The sequence below is a fragment of the Pseudonaja textilis genome, chromosome 3 (assembly GCF_049901715.1).
Source record: "Pseudonaja textilis isolate UNSWEBS1 chromosome 3, rPseTex1.2, whole genome shotgun sequence".
NCBI classification, from domain to species: domain Eukaryota; kingdom Metazoa; phylum Chordata; class Lepidosauria; order Squamata; family Elapidae; genus Pseudonaja; species Pseudonaja textilis.
Window position 1 is genome coordinate 181,640,194 of NC_141992.1, and position 24,420 is coordinate 181,664,613.

The 24,420-nt window shown below is 34.6% G+C and overlaps 1 protein-coding gene across 1 annotated transcript in view; it reads right to left on the bottom strand.

Annotated features, from left to right (window-relative positions):
* CSMD3 (CUB and Sushi multiple domains 3) overlaps positions 1 to 24,420 on the bottom strand; it is a 646,074-nt gene that overhangs the window by 230,715 nt on the left and 390,939 nt on the right. The window contains exons 13-16 of the mRNA XM_087931634.1: positions 14,851 to 15,033; positions 13,852 to 14,178; positions 11,533 to 11,727; positions 6,948 to 7,086 (exon numbers count right to left, since the gene is read on the bottom strand). Coding sequence (XP_087787760.1) covers positions 6,948 to 7,086; positions 11,533 to 11,727; positions 13,852 to 14,178; positions 14,851 to 15,033 — 844 coding nt within the window. The remainder of the gene's footprint in view (positions 1 to 6,947; positions 7,087 to 11,532; positions 11,728 to 13,851; positions 14,179 to 14,850; positions 15,034 to 24,420) is intronic.

Consider the following 24,420-nt stretch of genomic DNA (forward strand, 5'->3'; position numbering starts at 1 on the left):
ACACAGAGACATAAAATATAATCAAAGACTGCATGCTCAGAAAATTGATATACTTACTGTTTGAAAAAAAAATGTCCTTCAAAATCATATTCCAAATACATTTTTCAAATACTAATGATGAGCAGTGTATTCCTTTATTTTATCATGTTCTAAAACCATGGCAGATATTACTATAGCATGTCTCAGAAGTCCATATGATTCTGAACATCTTTAAACATATGAATTTTGCCTCTCAACTGTATAATACATCAATTTCCGTTCTATGGTGATAGTGCTCAGTTGCTATATTTACACCCTTTATGTTGTTTTACAAATGGACTGTATAATGAAGGAAGTCATGTGGTGAAACTCTCAAGGGTTCTCCCAATCTAGGAGTTAAGCTTGGAGGAAAAATCCTAGGTGTAGGGGAAATATTGTCAACTGAAATAACTTTTGTGAATTATATTTATAGACCATCCTTTTTCAGGTATTTGTTTGAGGACATCATTTTAATAAATATTTTTCATGTGATTTACCTCAGTTTTGATTTTTTTTTCAAAATTGAAAGTGACCTTGAAAGAATTTAGCTAAAGTTTAAAGATGGTGTCCCAACGCTGCTTTCTCAAGAGGCAACTGGATTTTCTTGTATTTCTTTGAAAATGTTTCACTTTTTATCCAGAAGCTTCTTCAGCTCTGACTGAATGGTGGGGAATGAAAGGATTTATATTCCTTGCAGATAGGTGGCCATTTGCAATAATTTAGAGAGTTTTTGAGGCCACTTATCTCTTTTATCAAGGTCACCTCTTGACACTTGGAAAGCACTGTTGGGACAACCATGACCTGTAAGACTGAGAACCTCCATTGACATATAAGGTTTTGTTTTAAGACTGCTCAGCTAACTTTAGACTAATTCTTAAAGTTTTCTTAGCAAGATTTTGGAAGTAGTTTGCCCTTGCTTGCTTCCTAGAGTGACTGGCCCATGGTCACCCAGCTGTCTTTATGCCTGAGGCAGAATTAGAATTTGATCAATCAATTTCTAGTTTGTTACTTTAACCATTACAACAAACTGGCTCTCTAAGATATGACTAGGGGTAAACTATTTTTAGGAAGACTTGTTAAACTATTGAAATACATTTCGATATTTGGGTGCTGAATCATTAAGGTTCTATGTTCTCTGAAAAAATCAGCATGGCTGCCTCAAATTCCTGGTAATCCCTGAGCTTCTTGCATGTGCCTACAGTAAACAATGTCTTCTAGGATTGTTGTTGAAATAAACACACTGTGCTGCCTCAACACCAAGGATATCTATAAGGTGTGATGAGGGTCAAGAAAAGCAAGATGACAGCCACAAGGAAGCCACAATCAAAGCTTCACCCACTTTTAATTGCATGGTCAGGGCTGCTATCTTGATATTCCTCCTGATTTAGTAGCATATTCAGAATCACATTTCAGGCCCTTTGCAGTTTATGCCTCAGGGATACCCACGTTTTTTGCTAGTCCAAACAAGCATAATCAAGTAATAATTAGCCACAACTTTACCCATATGAATCATAACATTCTAATTAAATATAATTAAATTTATATGAATTATATATCTGTTGTATCTTTACCTTTCCATTTTATCATGATTTAATCTCAGTGAATCACAAGAAATACTATAACATTAATTATTTTGCAAAGTCAAATATCTACAAACCTATGTATAAATATCTAAGTCTGGACAGTTATTACACTGGATTCAGACAGAATTTGAATCAACTAACTGAACATAATGCTTATCTAACTCTCATTGTTGCATTTACCACTGTTTGTCTTTTAAAGCTTTGTTTAAATTATCTAAGCCTCTTTGACTAACTGAAATGTTATTGGCTTCTGTATCTCCACATAGGTTTGTCCAAATCAAACCATTTCTTTTACCTCATGATCAAATATTTATTGCATAAGCCATAATGCATAATTTTAAAACTAAAAATCCTATGAAATAAATATTAGTTGAAATTACTGAAACAAAATAATATCCAAATAGATAGCATCAATTTACTAAGACAGGATGTTTTGATCTAAGCCATAACACAGTCTCACTGAACATTTATCACTATCGATTTATTCTACATTCTGTGTAAAAGGGATATGCAAAGATTTTAATATATTTATTTCTTTAAAAAAATAAATGGTTGCTCATCTACCTGAAGGAATTCTGGGTGGGAAACAAGATTTTTTAAAAAATATTTTAAAACAATAAACCTAAAAAAAAAACCATATTGTGGTCTGGATAAAACTTGTATCCATTAATCAACAATACCATCCTAATTTCATGAACAGGTCTTCACTGCTTTCCTGAAGGACAACTGAATTGAGACCATCCATTTTATGGGGGATGCCTATGGAATAAGGCAGACACCATGACAAAGAAGATGCACCTCTGTGGCCTCAGAAGGTGCACAGTTTGCCAAGAGTATGCTCACTCAGCTAAGCCTAGTAGGACAGGCAAAATGCATCATTTCTCTGTAGGTCTTTAAACCTGATGAATTGAACTCAAAAGCCTATTGGGAACCACCACACAGTAGCCATGTTCCATAGCTGTAATGTTACTGCCTATACTGCTGCACTCTGGAACAGCACAGCTTCTGCATACTCTTCAGGCATATCTCCATGTGGAGTGCATTGCAATGCTCTAATTGGGACCTGGGAGCTCAGTGACTGATGAGGTTAGAACACTGGCTGATGATTAGCAGCCTCGTGTTCAAATCCTGTTACTGCCATAGGGCAGGGTGAGCTCCTCTCACATACTTCAGCTCCCACCAACCCAGCAGTTTGAAAACAGGTAGATAAATGGGTACCATTTTGGTGAGCAACTTCACAAGGACAAGAAAGGTATCTCCAACTGGACACCCCCAGGCAATGGTTATGTCACCAGAAAATCCTTTCACCACAGAAGCACTTTGGTGCTTCTGACATGGAAGCATTAGTTTTGGGAACTGACCAAATCATGAGTGACTATGAGCAGACATATCCCAATCTAAGAATGAGCATGACTTGCAGACAAGATCTCTCTATGGAAAGGCTGTTCTAAGCACAGTTGCCACCTGCTCTTCAAGAAGAGCTGTCAGCCCAGAAAAACCTCAAGATTGCAGACCAAACCTAACTTAGCTTTTTTCTAAATCGCTCAAAGATTATATTGTGAATTTCAAGTACCTTCCAAACTATCTTAAAAAAAAAAAGGTTTATATTGAATTATTACAATATTTGTTTTCAATGCAGCTGGTCTTTAATGTGCAATCTGTCCTCTTCAACTTTGTTTACTGAAGCTGAAACTGAATGTCTTGTTTTTACAGAGAATACTTGATGAATTATTAAATTGGGCACGACTGAATAGCAATTTTCTCCACTCCCTCACACCCACTAAGAAACAAACACCAAAACTGGAGGGGAAAAACCATTACTAATGCTAACTGTTCTGCAAAGACAAGTATTTTCACTATATTGCCTAAGGCAAAATTATGTTTGAAAGAGTAATGCATGTATCTGATTCAGCAAATGATTTCTTGAAAATTGATTCAATATATTGTCAAATGCCTAATGCCTCTTCATTAAATGAGATTTCATGATTAAAATCAAATGTACTTTAGTTATAAAGAAGCATAAACCCAGGTTTAATATTTTTCTTAGATGTAACAACAAAGAAAAAAATCCTCAGTATCTAAGCAACTAAGAAAATCCAAAGAACATTAAGCTTACCTGTAATCAGATTTGAAATATACAGTACAATATTATTCTGGGAAATGAATTAATGGTTTCATGAGCAAGATCCAAGATCATTAGTCTAATGCAGTACTTAACAACATGCTGATTAACCACTTGCATTTAAACTGCAATAATCATGTTTCAATTGTCATGCTAAGATAAAAGTACTAATTTATATTCCCTTTCTAGTTGTTTCCCCTTTTTGTGATAATACATTAACCTGTAACATTTAACAGATCATGTCATCACTTTTCCAACTGAAGTAAAAAGGGAAACACATTCTCTAAAGCTATGGAGTCTTATTCAGGATCAATTGCATGAATTTTCAATTTGAAAGATAGATTTACAAATGGATGTCAGACCTTCTACAAGCAAATTAATATGTCAAATTAGTTTTTATTCACTATTTTTTGGGTGTTTTTTTTTTTTTTTTGAATTTGGCTAACCTGGATAATTCAGCCAAATATCTAAAGTGTAAACAAAATAATGAAACAGTCATCTAAGCTAAATTTCCAGAAAGAATGGTGCTGTTTGAGAATTATATCAGCAGGAGAAAATTTGTAGAGTTAACTAATTTATCTTCTCAATTCAGAGAAAGAAAGAAAATATGATGAAGTCAGAACTACCTTTAAACTTTTAAATTATTGCTTATTCATCCTATATGAATGACTCCATTGTCACATAGGTATCTGAGAACAAACACTGAAGCTATGGAAAGAATAAAAACAAATGTGTGTTGCATTTTGTATACTACTGTTATCATTTAAATATACATAATATATCAAATGATATTATTTGGAGGAGGAAACAGATAGTTTAAAAAAAAAAGATTCTTTTCCATCAAACTTTGAACTCTGATTATTAGGAGTCGCCACAGTTTGGGTGGTTTATTTTTGTTATGTTTCCCTTGTAATGTAGTGAGAGTCTTTGAACTATGACAGGCTATAAAATCTATAAAATAAACTAACTTTTCATGTTATTCTGGCAAATCACAATTTCAATGAATTTTTTTATTATGGAAAGGTCCCTTGAGAAAATTTCATTTGCAAATATTGAAGTAAAATATTTCCTTCTTAGACTTCTCAGACTTTAGTATTTAGTATTAAGGGTTTTTTTACATGTTTAAAGGAAATATATCTATTATAAACCAATATTCCCTTCTACAAGGGAAAAGTAGAGCAGGGTGAGCCAATCTGTATTTCCCACAAGGGCCCTCCAGTGCTTTTTCTTTCTTTCTTTTTTTTTTAAATATAAGAATAGGAATGTGTTTGGGGAAGTGATAGTTGTGGTGACTAGCTTCCAAACATTAGAGGAGCAAAGTTACAGCTCAAACCATTGCCTATGTATTAGGTAGAGGACCATAGGCTTAGAAAAAGTGAAGTCGATAGAAAAAGAAAGGAAAAATAGTGATTAAAATATAGATATTTTAGAAGATTTAGAAGATTTATATTTTCTTATTTTAGTATTTCTGTTCTTTCCCTTTTTTACATCTTTTTTGAGATACATCTTTCAGAATTAGGAAGAAGAGTTTTGAAGATGACTGAGAAAAGCAACAGCAACTACAACAAAGCAATAATAATTCAAAAACAACTGGAACACCATTTGAACACCATTACCATTGACAAAATCACTACCAGTCATTTGCAAATGGCAGCTTTACTTGGAAAAGTTTACATACATACTGCAACAGTACCTTTAACACCATCAAACAGCAACACTTATCTACCTTAGGTCCTTGACAAATCCTGTCTAAATATTTGTCAGTCTATACATACACACAAAAAAAATTATTAAAAATAATTACTACTGTTATGACCTGTTCAAAAATGATACATTTAATATAACCCACAATTTTATAGATTATATTGTATATCATACTAGGTCTTTTTAATCTAGATGACTAGATTTTTTTTTCCAAACATAGGAAGAATCATAGTGTATTGTATTTATTTTTTAATGACCCACAAGATACTTATGGTAACCTCACAAAAAGTAGATAATCACAATGGCATTTTATTTATATCTTACTATAAATACCATTGAAATATACAATGCTTTTATTAATGGATGGAATATAAAGCAATTATGACTAATTAGTAAGCATCAGGATATTACAGGGTATCAAAGGAAAGCTGTGTCCTGGATCTACACAGCTAAGTAATTATTTATTTATTTTTATTTTGGAAATGTATTCACTCAGCAAATTTAGAGACCACCAATCATAGTCTCAGAGGCCAGTACATACTTAAAAACATAAAAATTGTGTAAAAATATTATATTTCAATAAAAGGAAGCAAGTTCAATTGGGAGATCTAGTTTGTAGTTAATATGATGCCTTAGACAAGCAAAACAGTACATAGAAAGTTTAAAAAAATTAAAACTAAATACAAATATTGAAGAGACAATTTTCTAAACACATATATATGTATCCCTGCCCTGACATTACAAAACCTCTGTAGAAGCCTTTACTATAATCTAATACCCTGTGTAGAAATACATCCTAATTGTGGCACTATCAGTAAAATATGTTACAGAATAGTGGGGATTTCACACAGAATTTTCAGAACCTGTATGTTCCATCACTTTGAGCTAACAAAACAGAAGGAACCTCTCCACCTCCATCAAACCTTTAAGTCATGAAATTAGAGTAAATATCCTCTGTCACTGAATCCATTGGATAACAGTGTTATACATTCAATGACCCAGACACCTTTACCAGTGTTTACTGAAGTACAAATAAAATAAAACATGATTAATAAAAATTGGCTTCTGTTACAAAATCAATAATATCATAAAAGCTTTTAATTAACTCCATTTTCAACAGACAAGATGTTTTTTACCAGAGCATCTTTTAAAAAAATGTAATAGACATTCTTAAGCATTGCATTCTTCACAGAAAATTCTCTTAAATTTATGTAACTATGTCAATTTGCATCACTGTGCAATGATATAATTGCAGACTATTTGTATAATGAGGTCACAAATCATGAAAAATCACTGTAAACATCCTGATTTGTCTCAACTGTAAGGATGTCATGATAAAAAGAACATACATCAGTGCAAAAGACTTTTGGATTTAATGGACATTCAGAAGCAATGGACACCTCCCTCCTACCCTGCTTGTCCGTTAAATCAAGGTTTTTTTTTCTGCTGTAATCTCCTGGCCATCAGTTAAAAGTAAAAAAAAAAACAGAAGGAGGAAAAAAGAAAGCTTTTGTCAAGACCTTTCAAATGTAATTTTGATAGAGTGTCCTGGTTCTGCTTCAATCACCCACTCACAATTCAAGGAGTCTTTATAATAGCCAGGCCAGCCTGGAGAAAGGATGACTCCACTGGGGGCTGCAAAATGTCCACCACATGGAGCTATAAAGAAGAAAACAACAAGTTGTTATTGTCAGGCTAGAACAGTCATCATGTTCACATTTCTGAAATAAAAGGAAATCACAAGACTGGAAAGGAAGGCTGGAAAGAAGGAATTAGTTTATCTTCAGAACTTGAATTACAGCGAAGTATAAATCAAAGAAAGTCAGTAATAAACTATTGCAGCCATAAGCTGGCATTGCAATCCTATATAACAAAATAACGAGTCTCTAGTTCAGATTTTACTACTCTCACCTTTTTTTTGGGTGAGATGTCATCTTTTGTGACAAAAGGTGCCAGGTTTTGACCTTCCTCACCAGCATTGGTCAACTCTGAACAGGATCTGTACACAACATCGTGTCTGCCAGGACTCACTGTTTAAGTGGATTCTTGTCTTTACCCCTCAGTGTGACTGTGATGCTCCTTGACAAAATATCCATCCCATTGTGTCCAAATGTCCATCAAGAGCTTACACGGGCCACATGTCTGATTTTTTTTCAATGTAGACCACCCTGTCCTTGAATGGTTGGGGGGACTGGACATTAACATTTGATTCACTATAAATCCATGTACTGCCATACACTAAATAAATAAAAAACCACCTCTATGAAGGCAGAAAGCCTTAGTGAAGGAGTACAACAAAATTATAAGAAATCCACTTCTTCATGCTGATCTTCGTCATCTATCAATTGGCAGGCTTAAATCCAGGAAGCCCTCTCTGGCACTTGCTCAACAACTGTCTAACAACTTTGACATTCACACCAATGGAAAGCCAAATGGGCTGTTGAAAGCCCAGATATAGGCAGTTATATAGTTGACCCTACACAAAAGGTGCCAGGGACCTTCCTCACCAGCATTGGTCAACTCTGAACAGGATCATACCCAACATGGTGTCTGTCAGGACTCATTGTTTAAAAGTGGATCTTGTCTCTACCCTTTAGTGTAACTCTGGTGCTTCTTGACAAAATATCCATCACCTTGTGTCCGAATGTCCATTGAGAGTTTACACCGGCCCCATGTCTGATTTTTTTCAACATAGATCACCCTTTCCTTGAATAGTTGGGGGGACAAGACATTAATATTCTCAATTGTAAGTCCATGTATCTGCCATATGCTAAATAAATAAATAACCACTCTCATCAACTCACTAATTCAATTGAAGGCAAGGTAGAAATTGTATTCATTTAAAGCATGGTCACTCAAGGATGTGTGCAACATTTTTATTTTTATTTTTTGGTAGAGGTTTATATGTGATTAAAAGGAAGGAGTTTTTAACTGATTAACTGAGAAACAGGAAGGAGAATAAATATGGTCCTGTTCTACTGTCACTTCTGTAAGCTTCAAATTTTTGTTGGTCTCTGCCTTTTCTCAATCCCTCCTTCCCATGATTGTTTTGTTTTTGGAGGGGGATGATTTTCAGCTTCACTTCTGAAGTATATTTTTTATACCCCATCAGAACAAAACAAGCAATGTGCTTTTCTAAATAAGTCATTAAATTACTATTCTACAGTAGGGGGATATTGACACTGAGTCCTCTTGTATGGTTATTACAAAGACTATTCAAATTGTTACCTAAAACAATGGCACTATTCAAATTGTTACCTAAAAGCAATGGCACTCACAACCAGTGAGCCCAATGAAAGTTGCGTTGTGCTGTTGCTATTTCTATGTGGGTCATGATGTCACTTTTAAAGTGATCCTGCTTTCATCCAGATGCCCATCCATAAAAAAATGTTTTGCTCTTAAATATTATCTCAATTTGTCAAAGCGAAAGTAAATTATTTTAAATGCTAAAATGTGCTTCATTTGTACGGTACATTTTATATGCTCCAACCACTTCTAATTCATCTTCCTTCACAAAATTGACAGTTTTCACATATCCTGGGATTCATCATACCCTCACACCTATCTGAAATGAAACTGAAAAGCATTCATACTTTACAGCAATGGGGCAAGACTTTATCATTCTATCTGAAGCCCTATTTAGTTTCATGATGCCTGAACATGGATTCCCCTCCTCCTATCATTCCCACCCACCCACAGCAAAAAACAGCTAATTTCTCTAAGGGAATGTGAGTGACTCAACAGCAAGTTCTTGTGAAAAAGTTGACAGATGAATGGATTCTGAAATGGCAATAGCTCCTTTATGTATTTACAATTAGCAATTTATGTACATATTAGCACTTTTGGGGGGGAAATAGCAGAGAAATCAATTTGGCTAAAGTACAATATGGGCTTGCACTTGTTCTTATAGGGAAATATATTTCCATGAACCAATATCTGTAGAGGTTATCAGTCATCCAGGTCATTGTTGCCCCAAAGACGTTTTTCCAAAAGGCAACTGGACTTACTTTCTTTTTTCTTTGAAAACTGAAGAAGCTTCTTGGATAAGAAGCAAAACATTTTCAAAGAAGGAAGGAAAGGAAGTCCAGTTGTCCTTTGGAAAAGCACCTTTGAGACATTTCCTGGCTGGGCAAGATAGTTTGTTGTCAGTATGCTTGAAAGATTATACAATTTAGATTTAAAAATGACCTGACATGATTATGGCTATGTGAACATATCTGCATGTGAATGAATAAAAATGTAAGATGAAAATTGTCTGCTGCATTTTGTTCTTCCCATTGATCATTGCTAAGTCATAGTAGCAATTTCCTATTTAGAGTCCCCAAACTGACTTCAGTATTGAAGAGTATGAGAGTAATGTTTGAACAATATTGCACTGAGGAGTAGTTGGTGTCTCCTGAATTACTCCGATTCATGGAGATTGTTTTTACCTAATTTACAGTTGCAGCACTAATGTCACTTCCTAATTGTTTACAACTAAGCTTATAAATTTGATAGAAATATTTGCTTATTGCTACTCAGCCTGGCACAGGATGGATGACACAGATTCTATGTTATGGTAGAGTGACTTTACACACACACACAAACACACACACACACACACACACACACACACACACACACACACTTTCTAAAATGTTCATTTCTATACTTTATACCTTCTGCTTATTTTCATTTCTTTTTTAAATGCTAAAATGCTGCAGTACGGAAACTGCAGTACGGAAACTGCAGTACGAAAAAGCAACAGTTTCCATTTGAATGTTTTAAAACCTTTCAGTTAGATAAAATGAGACCTGTTGCTATATATACCCAAATAAGATAGGATATTATTTTACTTGCATTTAATTGATTAAACATGCTATGATTATAATTCTGAAGGTTGTCAATGTTTAACTGAAGTTTATCTGAAGTAGAAATAGCTTTTGCAAGAGTGAGCATTCCTGAAATCCTATCAAAACACAATTGTTCAAATATCATAATCTTAATCCCATAAAATTACATTTATTGTTATATTAAAAATAGTACTTACTGTAGAAAAATAATTCCTAACATGATAATATGTTATTTGCTTATCAAATAAGAAATGGGGCTTCAGTAGAAATATATGTTGTATATTCCCAGGAAATGAATCTTAACTATAATGATTTCATGTAACTGAAAATATTCTATGGCTAATATGTTTAAAATGTTATAAATAATTATCTAAATCAATCAGTTGCTATTATCCTTCAAAACAGTAACAAGCCAAAACAAAACATTGTTGTTACATTAAATTGACCATGATAGGGTATAATACTAAATTAACTGAATGATTGAACACAACATTAATAGAGCACTGCTTTAATTTTAATGCTACATTTCTTTCATAAATGAACTAAGGAATATAAATGGTACCAGCTGATAAATATTTTTTTTAAGTTTGAAGAAGATAGTTTTATTCAGCTTAGTTATGTAACTGATAATGTTATTACTTGAAACTATGTAGGAAGTTATGGTATTTTGACATGGCTGTGTAAAAATATTTGAGGTTTTTTTTTTAATTATTGACCCTGTAATCCCTTGATCTGAGGTATAGTTGGAGCAGCTGAATGGAGCTGAGCATTTACTGGCCAGATGCCCTTCCTGACACCTACACAGACCTCACAGCAAATGTTTTCTCTTTGGGCTTAGAAAGAGAAATATTTCCCACTACCTAGGATTAAATTTACAGTCTCCTGATTGTGAGGTAAGAGCTCCACTTCCAGGCCACCATGTCAGTCAGTGTAAAGATATTTGAGTATTTTAGGAAAAATAGATTTTGTAGACCTAGATGTTTTATATATGACAATAAGCAAGCCGTTTCACTTGAGAAATATGGAATCTGAACAAACATATGAAAAAAAGACCAGCATGTATTTCGCTTCCTGTACCAAACATTTCATATATGCAATATTTAGTAACTTAGATTATCATCCAAGATAATCATATCAGATGATATTTGCAAATATCATCATCATCATGACAAAAAAGGATTGCTGTGAAATTCACCTATTAGATTACAGATTAAGAACCAATATGTAACATACATTAACTTTAACACAAAAACTATTAAAAAGTTACAAATACCTCCACACTTAGGGATAGGTCCACTCCACATGACTTTACCATCCATCAAAACACAAGTAATTGTTTCAGTTCCTTGAGTTTTAATAAAACCATCTTCACAAATCACAGAGATAGAACTTCCCAGTTGAAAATTATCTCCAAACCGACGTGCATTGATTGGTATACCAGGATCAGGACACTCATTATGTCCAAATGCTTTAAAACATGAAGAAGATAAGGAAGGAACAGTACAAATATTTAACATTATCAATTATATTTCAAAGTTCTTTGATCCCAGGTTTTATATATTGAATTTTTTTTCTTGATCTCTATATTAATCAATATTGATTCTAACATAGATGCACTAGGCTCTATAATATACCAATTTACCCCCAATTATATTTGTTGCATAAGTTCCGCACTAGTTGATGAATACTTTCAAACATTGTTTTGACAAGTGTTTCCTAATTTCCACATTTTGGCTTTGTTTCCCCTCCACTGAAGAACTGAACTACAAAATTCAAAGGAAAAAAAAAAGTGGAGGGGAGGGAGAACCTGATTTTATATGTTTTAATTCAAGAAGTGCAAATTAGGTTAGTTGATTTTATAATTAAAATTACTTTCATTTTCTTTGTATGTGAGACTGACATTTCAGGTGATGATAGATAGATAGATAGATAGATAGATAGATAGATAGATAGATAGATAGATAGATAGATAGATAGATAGATGATAGATAGATTAAGACAGATAGATAGACAGATGCTGTCCAACACCACATTGGTGCCTGTTTTAATTTGGTAATTATGTGGTAAATTCCATATTCAAAATTTAGATAAATCCTAAATATGGCATTTGTAGGCAATTGTATTCACATACAAGCAAAGTAAATTGATAATTTTACTATTATTATTAAGTGGATGCAAAATTAAAAACACTAAACCTAAAGGCGTCATTGTAATAGTTTTGTTAACACATAAAGTTTTATATTCCAAAACAATAAATTACCATAAAATTACCCTTTAAGTAGAAACCCCTTCTTCTATTCAAATGAATGAGAGAGTCAACTGTTGACAAAGTCAAGTGGCTTGAGAGCAATAGCAATTTGTCAAACAGTTCATAATTTGAAAGCAGAACAAGAACTGTGACAATTTCTGATTCAGGTTGTATATTCTTCATCTTTCTCAGGGGAGAAAGAGAAAAGGAGGAAGAGAGAGAGAAAGGAAAAATAATCAATGTAACTCTGAAAAGCTTTTGCAGTTGTCACCAGTGTTTGATGATCCACAAATATTTTCACTCACAAGAGTGATTGCTAATAAGCTAACTAGTATGGTTTTAAGAGGAGACTGACAGAGATATTAGGGATGGAATGAGATATAATTATTTATATAAGATAATGCACAAGATCCAATAGTTATTCATCGTACAATTACATTCTAAAACTCCTGCATCCTTGTTTTTCCAAACAGAAAATTTAATTCAAAACTTGAAAGGTATCATTCAAGTTTAAGAATAAAGAACTGGTATTAAAAATGAATCTTAAAGGTCATTGGGAAAGAACACTATCTTAATTTAGGATAACATTTGTCACTCGGAAAAAATTTGGAAACATGTCAGAAACAAAACCTTGAAGTAATTTTATATAACAATCTGTTATGACATCCATCAGAGTTCATTTAAATTTAATGTTCTTCAATTACTCTTTGACAACTTAGTATTAACAGCTCTTGCCACCAGTGTCACTTTTGAAAAGGCACAAACATATATTGTTATTAATAGCATAAAGTTGTGTATTACTTTACATTAACACAAATCTATACATTGCAATAACATTAGACATCCACTCTCTTTGCCATATTTATAAGGGGTAAAAATGTTAATATAGCTTTTTTTGATACTGTGGCTTGAAAAGAAGAAGGAAAGAAAGCCAAGCATTCATGTCATAGGAACTCTATTTTTGATGCAGTTGTACTATAAGTAGATAGTGCAGGAAAGCAAATTAAAACAATCGAAACTTAACAAGATACAAACATTTGATATAGTGTTTTCCAGATGAAAATAAAAAGGAAGGAAGGAAAGAAAGAAAGATAGCAAGAGGGAGGGAGGCAGGGAGAGGAAGGAAGGAAGGAAGGAAGGAAGGAAGGAAGGAAGGAAGGAAGGAAGGAAGGAGAAACCAGAAGGCATCATAATCCTTCAATTAGTTAATATGATCTGAATACTAATAGTACTAACAATCTCTCTCTCTCTCTCATCTTCCTCCCTCCCTCCCTCCAGGGAAAAATATTAATAAATAAGGCCATGAATATAATTATTAAATACATAATAAACACATTTACTCACTGTTATAGGTGATATTAAATCCTCGGCCTGACATTGAATGATCAGCTTGAAATTCCAAGCGTAAAATGTGGCTGTTACTAGTCAGATGGGATGGCACTTCAGCTCCAGTGAATGTGCCAAGGATTGGAGAATCAGGAGAATCACCGTCTTTAATTGCAAGAAAGTCAAACTGAGATTCCAGGTCAAAATCATTGAAAGAAAGGTGAATGCGACTTCCAGGGTCTGAGATGATTGTCCAGATGCAATTCAAATTATTCCCATATCCTTCTGGGTAGTCAGGAGAAAGAACAGTTCCCATCGGCGCGGTGAAATTAGATAGGCAAGGAACTGTCAAAAGTCAGGAAAGAAATTAGAAAAGAGATAAGAACCCAATTAAAATTGACTTTCTGAGCCCTTTCTCCCTATATTTAGAATGGAATAACAGAGTTGGAAGGGATCTTGGAGGTCTTCTAGTCCAACCCCCTGCTTAGGCAGGAAACCCTATACCACTTGAGACAAATGGTTATTCAATCTCTTCTTAGAAATTTCCAGTATTAGAGCATTTACAATTTCTGGAGGCAAGTTGTTCCACTGATTAATTGTTCTAACTATCAGAAAATTTCTCCTTAGTTGTAAGTTGCTTCTCTCCTTGATTAGTTTCCAACCATTGCTTCTTGTCCTGCCCTAAGGAGCTTTGGAGAATAGCTTGACTCCCTCTTCTTTGTGGCAGCCCTTGAGATATTGGAACAGTGCTATCATGTCTCCTCTGGTCTTCTCTTCACTAGACTAGCCCTGCCCATTTCTGGCAACTGTTCATCATATGTTTTAGCCTCCAGTCCCCTAATGATCTTGGTTGCTCTATGCATAAGATACAGTACAAATATTGAAAGTTTGAAGACCAAATATTGTTTGGTGAGACCATAAAAATGTTTCAAAAAAGATTTTAGTTTAAAATAGTTTTTCAGTAATATATGCATACAGTAAGTTAGAAATTATTGGAATATATTAATTTATACTCACAAATGCATATAGGTATATTTGCTGACCACTGGTTATTCTCTTGACAAACAATAGTTTTTTCTCCAATCAATTCAAATCCAAACTGGCATTCAAACCTCAATACATCATGATTGGAAAACCCATCTCCTTCTCTGATGCCATACAAAGGTGTTCCTGGATCTCCACAACTTTCTTTTTCAATTTCTGTTTTAAAAGACACAAGTTATCAATTAATAAATTAACGATACACATTTGAGGCTTTCTTAAGAATATGAATAGAAATGCAAGTATCATAAGATACTGACTGTAGCACTAGCACCTCTTATCTGAAAAGTAGAAAACGGTGCAAATGAACATGCACATCCCATGAAAAAAGAAAGTGCTTTAAGATTTACATTGCCAGAATTATCATGCATGTATAAATTATCTCAATTACTACTGAAATAATTATTTTAGTTCGATCCATGATGGGTTTTCAGATAATCCATCACCTGAAATTATTAGAAGCCCCAAGATGAATTCCTATTTGTAATCAGATCTAATTACTGTATTGGATCCAATGAGCATAACAATATAAATGAAATATGATGTATCTCCAAATTAGCAACTCACATGAGATATTTCTCTTCCTCACACTACATGCTTTACTGGGCAAAATAAAGTGTGTAGTAGATGCTTTACTTTTGTTTTAGGAGAACAAGAAGACAAGAAACTCCAATTGTACAGGAAAAAGCTTTCAAGTGATTGTCCTCAAATCTATGTAAAATCATTATTAAACTAACTAGATCTCTTTATAATAAAAGGAGAGGCAGTAAAGGGAAATGGAAAGCAGAAAAAAAGATTGATTAGTCTGAAGCATGAGGAAAAAAACACAAAGAAAAGAAAGAGAAGAATAAATTCTATTTTATCAATTATATTTCTCCAACAATGGGAAGGATCTACATACAACTATAATCTTATATTTTGTTCAAAATAACCTTGGCCATTTGGACAAAAAGCCACACTGTCTTTTGATATCTCTTCTTCCCACGTGTATCCTGATTACATTTTTGACATTATGATTATGATTCTCCAGTTTAACAACTGCATTTCCATATATTTCATTCCATATATTAATAGTTGTAAAGCTAGTTGTTCTGCTAAAGGACACATTTTTCCAGAGGTAATGTAGAAGTCCATTGAAATCATTTTAAAAAAACAATAACCACCAACTAGATGGAAACAGAAAGACCATGTTATTTCCAGCAGTCTAGATCAAGATAAGCAGGGATTAACATGAGAGAAACAATCAGAAACAATACTATAGTCAAGGAACAACCAAGAAGGGGAACCCTCCCAATACAAGTAGAGAAAACTACTGTATATAAACAGGAAGCAAACCCCACACTCTCTAACATTGCTAATGTTACCTAGTCCAATAATAAAATGCCTGCAAGCAAACAAACGAGCTCAATGAGCATCAAAGACTCCACTGAAGCCACTTTGAATGGGAATAGAATTAAAAGGTGTCAAGACATAATATCATCTCCCCCTCCTCCTCCATCTCCTCGTCCTATTCAGCAAGTTGAAAGAGAAGATGAATCAATTGTCTGAAGATTCCAGACTGTCTATCCTGCTCTAAGAAAGCCACATGGGAAAATAAAGAATAGTAATCAGCTATATTCCATTTATTTTGTTAAAAAAGAGATATTAAGTTTCATTTTTTTAAAAAAAGATATCCTTCTTCCAGCTAGGTTGATAGCATGGGATCTGAGCCCTGGGGATCTGAAATTCATTTGTATAGGGATTTTTTTTTGAGCGGGGAGTAAACTTATTGAAAAATAAATAAGCAAGACAGTGGGATTCAAATTTTTTAAACTACCGATTCTGTGGGCATGGCTTGGTGGGCTTGGTGTGGCTTGGTGGGCATGGCAGGAAAAGGATACTGCAAAATCCCATTCTCTCCCCACCCCACTAACTTGATTTCCAGCTCCGTTCTCCTGTGCAGGGCAACAAAAGAAGACCCAGCCAATCAGCTGGGACTCAGGAGGCAGAGAATAGATGGGGGCAGGGCCAGTCAGAGTGGTATTTAATGACAATCACTGATGTTTGTGTAAGCCACCTAACATAAGAGACTATATTCCATGTGCATTTTCTAAATAAAATAAGCAGAAATGAATCATTCAACAGGTGTGGAGAATTGTGATAATTCAGAACTGAGTTATAGCCAGAGGAGACGAGAGACCTATTCTTTGTTATTATTGCATTTTTTGTATATATATTCTTGCCAGAAAGAGTGTTGGCTAAATAATGAGGTTGGTTTGAAAACTGGTAACAAGTTGTTGGAAATATAAACTCTCCTGTCTAATTGAAAGACTGAATTAGTCTCCAATAACTTTTAAATTTGGATCTATGTTGAAATATGGTTCTAATTGCTTCTAATCAACACTTCCTTACCAGTCTCATTTTGGCAACCAATAAGCAGTAACTGAAACCATTCACAAGAGAATTTACAAATTGCTAGCATTGGCTGTGCTGAAACAGCCAATAGCTAGAAATGTTATTTATGAGGCTGCTCAAATTTATAATTTTTAGCTGGGAATCATCTCTTAATTATTTTGAAAAGAGCTAAACCTATCAGCTTTCAAGGATCTATTGCAAATAATGGAACTAAATTTAGCTCTACTTTATTTAAAAAGGATAAGCTTGGGGAAAGCTCTTTGAAGGTACAGAAGTAGAAAAAAAGTAGAACATTTCATCTATTTAGGGGGTTCAAAGGTTAGAAGAAAAAAAAGTGGAATAGACTCTGTGCATAAGTAATCAAGGCACCGAGACTTTGGTTCAAAGAAGACTGAATATTCTTCTAACATGCTGAATATTTAACGCTTATAAAAAATGTAGTGAATGGATCAATCAAATTGATTCAAGCTTTGGGAAAGGTGCTAAAATGTTATCATTTCTGTTTTGCCTTGGATAAAAAGTGATGGAAAATTCTGTATATGAGGCAGCAGCGCTGACCTTCTTATCATGATAGCTCCTCAAAATCTTGGTTTATGTCTCTCAATAACCCAAACAAGAATGGTAGACACAACATTTGCTGGACACAAGGAGAGTTATAATGCCTCATATGAGAAAGACATATAGGAGAAGGCTATCAATATAATGTATCACTTTTAAATTTCATTTAAAATATGGTGGGAGCAAACAGTTTGATCCTAAAAAGATAACCAAGTTGAGACATGTTAGTACCAGGAGACCCCAGAAAGCCTCTGAGTTGTACACTATAGTTAACAGATAACAGATAATCAAAGTTGGAAGGGACCTTGTTGGTCATCTAGTCCAACCCCTGCCCAAGCGGGAGACTCTATACCATTTCTAACAAATGGCAGTCCAATCTCTTCTTGAAAGTCTCAAGTGATGATGCTCCCACAACTTTCGAGGGCAAGCTGTTCCATTGGTTAATTGTTCTCACTGTCAGAAAGTTAAATCTCTCCTTGTTCAGTTTCCATCCATTATTCCTTGTCTGGCCTACAGGTGCTTTAGAAAATGGTTTGACTCCCTCCTCTCTTTGGTAGCCTCTCAAATATTGGAACACTGCTATCATGTCTCCCCTGGTCCATCTCTTCACTAGACTAGCCAAGCCCAGTTCCTGTAACTGTTCTTCATATGTTTTAGTCTCCAATGCCCTAATCATCCTGGATTCTGTTCTCTGTACTTTTTCCAGAGTCTAAACATCTTTTTTATAATGTGATGACCAAAACTGGATGCAGTACTCTAGGTGTGGTCTTACTAAGGCTTTATAGAGTGGTTTAGTACCTCACTTGATCTTGATTGTATTCCTCTGTTAATGCAATTTAGGATTGCATTAGCTTTTTTGGCTGCTGCTGCACACTGCTGGGTCATATTTTATTTATATTTTATTTAAGATAATAGGTATAAGTAAAAACATAGTAATGAACACATGGATACATATAAGAAAAATAAAAGAAATAAAAGAAACAATAGGACAGGGATGGTAGGCACATTTGGTGCACTTATGCACGCCCCCTACAGACCTCTTAGGAAAGGGGTGAGGTCAATAGTAGACAGTCTAAGGTTAAAGTTTTGGGGGTTTGGGGAAGAAACCACAGAGTCAGGTAGAGTATTCCAGACATTGACCACTCTGTTGCTGAAGTCGTATTTCCTGCAATCAAGTTTGGTGTGATTAACCTTGAGTTTGTATCTATTGTTTGCTCTTGTTTTGTCATGGTTGAAGCTGAAGTATTCATTGACAGGTAGGACATTGCAATGTAAGATTTTATATACTATACTTAGATTGGACAGAAGGTGGCATAGTTCTAGGTTTTCTGGGTCTAGAATTTCAAGTCTAGTGGCATAAGGTATTCTGCAATGAGTAGAGGAATGGAGAACTCTTCTTGTGAAATATTTCTGGACTTTCTCAACTGTGTTAATATCAGATATGTAATGTGGGTTCCAGACTGATGAGCTGTATTTGAGTATTGGTCTAGCAAATGTTTTGTATGCTCTAGTTAGTAGTGTAATATTACCAGAGGAAAAGCTATGTAAGATTAGGTTAACAACTCTTAACACCTTTTTGGCTATGTAGTTACAGTGGGCTCTAGCACTTAGATCATTAGAGATGAGTACTCCAAGATCCTTGACAGAGTTTGGATCGTCAACAAGGTCTTGACTATTTAGCCTGTATTTTATTTTCTGATTTATCTATTTTTTTGTCAATATGTAGGACAGAGTATTGAGGTAATTCCTCGTTAGGAGAATAAACGCATACAGGGAGACGTATTTGAGAGAAGTGTTTGAATAATACACACACAGCACACAGATACAGTAAATGTAGGTTTTTACTTTCAGAAATGTTAAGTTCAAAATAAGCAGTCCAAAGTCATTCACAGGTTAAATCAGTCAGTTTTCATCCAGGGATAATCCAATAACGAAGTCCAGTATCAAAAACAGTTCAGTATCAGACTTGCATCAAATCCAGGAATATCAGTCAATTAGGCAGAACGGCAATACAGAAGGAAAACAGACTCACTGAGATACACTCTCTTCTGAGACTAAGACTAAGACAACCTAGGTTTCTGGCTCCATCTTATGGCCGTTTGAGAAACCACACCCAATTACACTTTAGGATTCTCTTAAAGAGACAGTATTAAAATGTCTATCCTGGTTTATATATTTCCAACCCAAATAGCTGTTAGATGACTTACATTCCTAACACAGAGCATTTATTTGTTGAAATTTGAAGTTGCCATTTGTTTGACCATTCTGATACATACTCAGAGTCCTTTTGAAGGGTAGCAGTATTGTCTGTGGTGTTGAATAGCTTTACATCATCATCGAAGAGAATGCAGTTGCTCTTGATATGATCACAGAGGTCATTTATGTAGAGTATGAAAAGAGTTGGTCCTAGAACACTGCCTTGGGGACACCACTATAGACAGGTACAGAATTTGATAGGACACTCCCAATTTTGATCATTTGTTGTCTGACAGGAATGCTTCTATCCAGTTATGCAGGTGTCCCGAGACACTGTAAGATTTTAGTTTTAGGAGTAGTTTGTCGTGTACTACCGAATCAAAGGCTTTACAGAAGTCTATGTAGATTGCATCTATTGCTTTGCCCTGATCGAGTTGTGTAGTCCATCTGTTTTTGCAGTGTAAGAGTTTCAGATTACATGATAGTTTTTTTCCTGAAACCAAATTGTTTATTAGAGAGTAGGTTGTTTGTTTCTAAGTGGAGGATGATGGATTGGTTAATAATTGATTCCATGACTTTACAGGTGACGCAGCATAAAGAGATTGTTCTGTAATTTTCAAGCAGGATGGGGTCTGCCTTTTTGAAGATGAGGATGACCATGGCTTGTGACCATAGTTTTGGCAAGGAGCTGGTCCTGAAAGATTTTTCAAAGATTATGTTTAGAGGTTCAGCTATGGCTGTGGATAGTTTTTTTAAGAAGTAGGCACATATTCCATCCGGTCCAATAGATAGAGATGGTTTTAGATTGCATAGTGTTTTTTCAACAATGTCTTCTGTAAAATTGATATGTATTAGATCATTGTAGTTGTCTGTGGTTCAACTAGGAAATACTGGGCATGATCCATTGCTGTTTACAAATACTGAGCCAAAGAATATGTTAAAGAGATTGGCTTTAATAGTGTCATCGTTGCAGTCTTTACCATTAGGTCCTTTCAGGGGTGGGATGGACTTTGTGTCTTTTAGTTTGTTGTTTACAAAATTGTAGAAAGTGTGGGTGGAATTGGTGCATAGAAGGTTTTCTTCTTGTTTAATGTGATAATTGGTGCATTCGGTCTTTATCTGGTGGCATAAATTTTTGTATCGGCTTTTGAAGTTGGCAATGTGACCAGATTTGTTTTTCCACCAAAGTGATTTCTTTTTGGATTGAAGCTTCCTTATTGTTATGAGTAATCTGTTTTTTTTTTCTGGTTTTGGGAATTGTTATTGGTACATATAGTTTGATGATTCTTTTGACTTCAAGTAAAAATGTTGTAATGGACTTCTACAGTATTGCATCCAGTGAATAGAAATTGCCAATCAAGGGATGAGAGATCATTGTTTATAAGATCATAGTTGCCTTTTTTGAAGTTATAATTGGGGATTCCATCATTGAGAATGATTTTTGTGTGGACATATGTTGAGACAAAAGTCAATGATGTTGTGGTCACTGTTGGTAAAGGGTTCTTTAATTTGTATTCTGTAAATTGAATTCAAACTATTGCAGAAGATGAGATCGAGGCAGTTGTTAAGTCTAGTATTGTTGGTTACTAGTTGTTCTAGTCCCAGATTTGTTACTGCATTGTAGAAAGTTGCATGTGTGGGTTCAGTTGTACATTCATAAAGGGTCTAGTTAATATGAGGTAGATTGAAGTCACCAAGAAAGATAAAAGTGTGTGGGCAGGATGTTGTCCATGTTAGTAGAGTATTTAGCTTGTTTGCATGTTCAATGTCATAATCAAGTGCTCTGTAACATAGTAAGAACTGTAATGTGATATTTAAGGACAGTTCATAGATGATGGTCTCAGGAATAGCAAGCTCCTGGGTAACTTGGGTGTTTTTTAGAAGTAGGGACTTTTTATAGAAGATAGCAACACCATCTCCTCTACAGATTTCATGATCTGATCAGTAAACATAATAGTTTATTACTGTGGTAATGGAGTTAGGGAGAAAGAGGAGAAATTCAGATATTTTATTTACAAGGCTTCTTGCATTGAATAGCTTGCATTTAAAGCCAGTTGTGGTTGGAATAGAGGTATTTAGGGGCATGCATGCCTAGTTTTGAATGATGTTGGATTGGATGGGGTGGGGTGAATTCTGCTGAATGACATGGTCACTCTCACCCAAGGTTCCTGCAGTTTCAACTTCCTCTATCACTTCTTCTCTGTTTGTAAGAATTAAGTCCAGTATAGCTGTCCCTCTAGTTCCATCCTCTACCTTTTGGACAACAAAGTCATCAGCTAGGTTGGTTAAGAATGTATCTGATTTCTCACTTGGTGCAGAATTAGTTTTCCAATTGATATCAGGATAATTGAAGTCCCCCATTACTATTGTTGTGTGTTTGCTGCATGTGTTTGTTAGTTGGCTGGCAAAAAAACCTATCTTTTTTCTGCTTGATTGGGTGGCCTATAATATACACCTATGGCCATGTCATTCTTTTTTTATATATATTGACCCATATGCATTCTAGGAAGTTTTCATCTTTGGTTTCATGCATTTCTGTAGCAATATAGTGGTACTTTACATACAGTGCAACTCTACCCCCTCTTTTATGGGGTCTGGGTTTTTTGAACAGTTTGTATCCTTCTACCAGTATGTTCCAATCATGGGGTTCATCCCACCAAGTTTATATTATTCCAACTATATATCATATCTACCTTTATGTATTCGTAGTTTGAGTTCACTCTGTTTGTTCCCCACACTTTGTATATATAGGCAGTTGAGATCTTTATGTCCGATGCTGTGTTTACTGTCTACATAACCTGTGTTGTGCCTGACTGTCAGGGATGGGTTTCTACTGGTTCTGTCCACCTCTATAGAACCAGTAGCTCTGAAGAGCAGCAGACATAGAACTGGTTCTATGTCTGCTGATGTTTTTGCCCACCTGGGATCTTTATTTCCTAATTTTTCAATTTCAGCTGGTGAACTAGGCACAGCTGCAGTTAAAAAAGCAGGAAAAGAGGTTTGTTTCAAAGGCTGTGTCTCTGCACACAGCATGCTGATGACGATTTACAGGCACACGGCTCACAGCGTGCAGGGAAGATCATAAATCCCGAACCAGTAGTTAAACCTGTCGTATCCCACCCCTGCTGATTGCCCATATTTTCTTGCCACCTGTTTGATTAATGCACATGGTATGGCACTTACTATTAAATGTTTGATTTTGCTTGATGGCAAATTTGATAATCTTAGATGCACAAACATCTATGTTACATGCACTGATATCCTTATTAATTTTAGATTGCTGGGGACAGAAATGTTCTGTATCCATTAATTCTCTGTCCCCACTGTTCAGTTTAAATATTTATCCCGAAAATTTGTGAATTTAATGCCAGGTAACTCAGTCCCTTTCTTTGATGTATGCAAACCATCTCTTTTGTACATTGGACCAGCTGCAGACATCATTACTCATAAAACCAAAGCCTTCCGTTTTACACCACTCCTTTGGCCACACATTAAACTCTGCTACTCACTGGCCTTTCCCTTTTTGTATATTAGTAGAACCTCTGAAAAGATAAGTCTACAGTCCACACTACTAAGTTCATATCCCATTGTCTGGAAGTCTTTCTGCACAGAAAGTACATCCTCTTGGGACAGATCATTTGTACCAAGATGTATAACAGCATCAACATCACAGTCTTACTGGAATATAATTTTTTTATTAATTTTCAATAAACAAACATACACAAACAAAACACAAAACATGAAAACATAAAACATCTTTTTGGAAAGCAGCTTAGTCCTGGGTTATATCTTTTTGTACAGACATAAATTCAAATTCATGCTCACTTTTATATACCATTTCATATCTTATTTACCATTCTACATTTTTTATATAGCTTCTCCCCTCTTTTCACTCTCTTAATTCTGTTTTATTTATTTCATCTCAATTTAAATCATTATACTTATATCCTTTGTCTGTTCTGTTTCAGCTGTCTATTATCCTATTAACACAAAATTTCTCCTGTAATCACTGATTGGAGTATGATGCCTTTATATCTTTCCCCTAAATTTAACACTTAAAATAATACATAATTTTCATTTGGATTCTGCATAGTACATTCTAAAGCTATGTACTATATTTTAAAATAAGAAAAAATTATAAGTTTATAATATAATTAAAACAATAATCCATAGCAATTAAACTATTGTTAAAATTAATATTCATTTAAGTCTTAAACATTTTACACATTCCTTTTCAAATAGGTATCATGCTTCTATAGGCACACTTATAAATTTTGCTTAATTACTTTCTCCCCATTTCACTTATATTTTAAAATATTATGAAATTAAAATGTTCCCATTACTTCTTAGTGCAATTTTCTCATATTTCATTTCATTTTTTATTAAAAAAAAAAGAAA